This window comes from Aplysia californica, unplaced genomic scaffold (genome assembly GCF_000002075.1).
Source record: "Aplysia californica isolate F4 #8 unplaced genomic scaffold, AplCal3.0 scaffold00106, whole genome shotgun sequence".
Classification (NCBI taxonomy): Eukaryota; Metazoa; Mollusca; class Gastropoda; order Aplysiida; family Aplysiidae; genus Aplysia; species Aplysia californica.
In genome coordinates, this window is record NW_004797376.1 from 80,912 (window position 1) to 85,677 (window position 4,766).

General features: G+C 39.1%; 1 protein-coding gene across 1 annotated transcript in view; it reads right to left on the bottom strand.

Annotated features, from left to right (window-relative positions):
* Positions 1 to 4,766, bottom strand: part of LOC101857781 (guanylate cyclase 32E) — a gene marked incomplete in the record, with an annotated part of 173,169 nt that overhangs the window by 26,408 nt on the left and 141,995 nt on the right. The window contains 1 exon segment of the mRNA XM_035969023.1: positions 3,417 to 3,495. Coding sequence (XP_035824916.1) covers positions 3,417 to 3,495 — 79 coding nt within the window.

Genomic DNA, 4,766 nt, shown 5'->3' on the forward strand with positions numbered 1-4,766 from the left:
TCTCTCTCTCTCTCTCTCTCTCTCTCTCTCTCTCTCTCTCTCTCTCTCTCTATCTATCTATCTATCTATCTATCTCTCTCCCTCTCTCTCTCCCTTACGCTTAAGACTTTTTTTTGATGAACTACGACTTGATTTTCTCCAGAGCACAAACCATCCTTTGTTTGTGACCGTCATAAAATAATCAAGAATGACGTCACATGAAACCTCAGTGGTTGGTTTGAGAGCAGACATGTTATAAATTAATTACTTGTATTGCTTTTATGTCTAAAAGCATATTACGGCAACTTCTATTACCTCCTGATCCACCCTCGTATATGTCCCTGTGGCTATTTGAATAAATCAACAAAAGATGCAATACCCCCATTACGATTTTGCCAAAGAAAGTTTAATTAGGACCTAAAGGGCTAATTTGATCATCTGAGGACTGCGTTACTTAAAGAGCACGTACTTGGTAATGTATCCTCTAAATTGTGTCAATGGATGGGCGCGTAAAAAACACATATAATTCTACTAAAATGGAACTAGAAATATTTATTTCTGGAACATAATATATATCGTTTAGTACTACTTCGAAATGTTTTGACGGTAGACATGGTGAAAAAAAACCTTCTGCACCCGTATCCCGGTTGTTGTCTCAGATAAAGCTTATTATAATGACTTTAGCGTAATTTTTCAGTGGTTTCGCAAGAAATAATTCTTCAGGTTCGATTATGTGGGTCTGGTACAGAGGCACCCCTCAATGAGCAAACGTAAAATTGCTGCGTGCTAACAAAATTACTTCTAGCAATTTTCTTGGCGACAGACTCAGACATTGTCGACAGGCAAGAGGGATTATCTCAGAGAGAGCGCACTTTTACACAAGTCCGGGTCTCTTGGCAATTGAGGGAACTTCAGGTATGTCCTGACTCAGTCTTGTTCTTGTAGCTATTACTTTTCTGTTGCTTTTTTTTTTTTGGTTATTGTTTTCTGTTGTTATAGCATTCGATTTTGGTAGCGTTGTTGTTGCTGGTGGTGGTGGTGGTGCAGCTGTTGTTCTATTGTTGTTGTTGTTCTTGTTGCTTTGTTATTATCGTTGTTGCTGGTGTCATCATGCAGGAACAGAGAGAGGGAGAGAGAGAGAGAGAGAGAGAGAGAGAGAGAGAGAGAGAGAGAGAGAGAGAGAGAGAGAGCGGAGTGAACAAAAAAGACTCACCAACAGACAGATAGAATGCACACGGAAAGCGAGAAAAACTACCTAATTTAGCTTACAGGCATGAGGAAGACAGAAAATGAGCAATAAGAGGAGATGGGCGATTATAAGACAGGTAGCAGAAGTAGGCAAATGGATAAGCTGACAACAAGACAGACAGAGAGACAGACGAACGCGTGGGCGAGAAGATGGATCGACAGACAAATGAGTTGCACACCAGCTGACAATAAAAGACATCGGGAAGTAGGGTGGACCTTTTTATAAGCCGGACCAGAGCTCAAAACAATAACTTAAACGATAAGTAGGCCTACAATTCAAGAAACAAAACTTCCTGTTACATCAGGTTTTCGAAAAGCTCACTTAATTTGACGTAGCTCAAGGATATAAGGATCACATTCGATCAAACGAAAGCACCAGTCTCATCATCATTTCTGGATGCCATGATGGAGAACTAGGAAGGTTTCATGAAGGGTGATTTGCAATATTATATTTCAAGAAATTGCGTTATTCTCTGCTCTGTGCTAAACACTTTGCGCTCTTCGACAGACAGCTTAACGATAACTCGTGTCGATGCTTAGGGAAAAAAAAGAAAAACGATTGAACAGTCATAACAAGCAATTACGTCGTCGTACGACAAGATGTTCTTAAAAAATGGATTGTTTATGCCCCCATTCAGTGGACGCTGGAAGTTGCCGCATCTAAAGGTTAAAAGCTTTCGGTCTGTCTATGGGGATGAGATCGTTAGGGTAAAGTGGATCACTTAATTCCGACTCCTAATAAACTAGCAACGTCCACATGTCTGCTTATCTGTATGTCGTTTTGTCGGGGAGGAAATGAAATTCTGTAACTGCACGATTGCGTATGAATGCTTGCGCTTGAGATGCCTAAGAGAAAACAGAGTTTGCAGCAGTGGACTACGCCTGCGCGAGTGCTTGTGTCCACACTTGCACGTCCGTGTACACTCGATAGATGTCAGGGCCTGAGCCTGGATGGGCTCGGGGCGGGGGGGGGTGGAGATTTGTACTTCATTCTTCCCAGAGACCAGCAAGAGCAAATCATTTTTGTGAATTAATTCCAGATTGCTATATAATACGGTTCTTCTCAGCCCGATATCAGCACGACAGCGATTAGCGCGGTTGTGGAGTCTGACAATTACCAACTTTACAGAAATAGTATTCTTTAGAAAAATCGTTTGAAAGTGTCAAGAAGAAATTTTGTTCTTTATTTCGCTTCTGAGAGTTCCTCCATTGCAATCTGTAGAATCGTTATTTTCCACTCAAATTAATTATTCTTTGCATTTATTTTTTTATTTATTTAAAGGGGACGGGGTAAAAAAAACCGTGCTTTGATATAAGAGTCTTCCTCATTTGTTTTATTTTGAAGGAACGGCCAGTTTAAAACATATACTTTATTGGAACAGGATCCATTCATCCTTTCCCAAATTAATGTGGGACGGATAGAGAACCAATCAGGTGAAAAAGCTTTTCACACTCAATGGACATCGGACTTCATCGTTTCCGAAACACCTTGTTATCTAAATACCAGTCAAACCGGCGTCTAAGTTGTTTTCGATCTGCACACATAAGATACCAGTTGGACTCCAGAGCTGGAAAGTTTTCCTTGTTGCTTTTTTAGACTAGTATAACCGTGTGTCTGCTCGGATGCTGTTTCCCACTTAGCCAGGTTTGGACCTGACAGGTAGGGTCGAAGTAGCCTGCCGCCTTGCTGATCTAAATCGTGTCAATACGGTCGTAAGAAAAGTACAATGAACTCTAGATATATAGTAACCATGTATCTAAGTACAAACACATTAAGTTACCAAACACTTCTGGCTAAACACATGTCCATAGATGTTCTCACAGGTCTAAAATTAGGAACGTTCTGTAGGCCATCAGGTGTTCTCAGCCCATCATTTTGAAAATGTCTAATACTGTATTTTCTTCATCTCTGGTATCAGATGCACGTGCTCAAGATATATTCTGTCGTAATTTAAATTATAGATGTTAAAAATATTTTGTTTAAATAATAATAATAAATACAGTGTGATAATGTGTTACTTTTTAAAAAGAAAAATCAAACTTTTAAAAAACATTTCACTTTAAAAAGTTTGCTTTTTTGGGCTCCGAACATTTGAAGAGCTTGCCGATAATACACTTGTGGCTGCAACAACTAAACATGCTACTGTTGGAACGAAGTGGGACCGCAATACAATACCTCGTCAGCTTACCTTATGATGAGATACAGGACGACGAAGCAGATGACGATAAAGACTGAAAATACCACAAGGCCGATTTCCCACTTGGTTACTGAAAAAAATAAAGCAAGGCTATAAAACATGGTTTCAGTGCTTTGCACAATCTATTTACTATTATATTCATAATCATTATTGTTATTTTATGGTTATTCTTATAATATTTTTCTATCATGATTACTATTATAGTTATTCTAGTTGCCCTAGAATTATTATCATTTCTACTACCATTACTATTGTTTTTGTAGCTGGTACAGCTGGTGTTGTTACTACTATAGCTCATCCAACTAAAAAACGTCATGGTTTTTTTTTCAAGATGACTTTTGCCTGCCAGCATTGGGTTTTTTTTTATCAAACTTTCACCAGTAGTCTTGTAAAAATGTATCTTTATAAACTTAAGCAAATAGTTCTGGTCCGAGTATCAGAGCGCTGAACTAATGAAGAAACATTGTTACTGTTTGAATTAATTCTTGTTCATCGATATCACAATTAACCGATATCTTTTTGGTAGTATGTACCCTTGACGTTCTTTAAAAGCCATCATGAGCAAAACACGATAGCAATCCGTCCAAAGGAAAACTCACAACTGGTTCAATGTGAATTTCCCAATTAGGGTATTGTATGTGATTTGAGGATATCAATCGAAAAAAGACGAAAGTAAACAGCGTGTATCGACGCTACCTGAGGTTCAGCGAACTCTAAGAAAATTTCAACTCATCGGACGGCTGCATCGAATGACGTCATTTGGCGATGAAGAAAGACTAACGGGTGAAAATTGCCTTATTTGCATACTATCAACCGTGCGACACGTGGAAATTCCCCTGGTGTGCGTGGAGCCTTAGAGGGCGTACGTTTCCAAGCATCAACAGACCAAAATTGATACTAAGTGCCCGCTGTCACCGACCTAACACAGAAATTAACTGTGCACGAATGATTTACTTTGGGTGAGAGGGCAAATTCGAAATGTTACAATACTGGTATTAGCGCAAATCTCATGTACAATCTGATTAAGGGACCAGATTTTGTCTAACATAGTACAGGACCCGTCTCACTTAAAAACTAACTTTTAAAATATTTTCCGAACTTGAGCCTGCTGTTTCTGTAATGCTATTAACTTGGTCGTTCTGCTGTGCAAAAAATGGAAATCGAAATATTAAACACCATTTGGTTCATTTGAATCTATACAGCATATCACATGTCGTGAGACAAAGGTGTCAGGGGAAGGGCTGACTTGTCGTACCTCAACTTTTCAGCTTCGCTTCATTGAACGCAAGTTGCAAATTTGAATGCGTTTTTGTGGACGACTTTTATTTTTTTTGGGGGGGG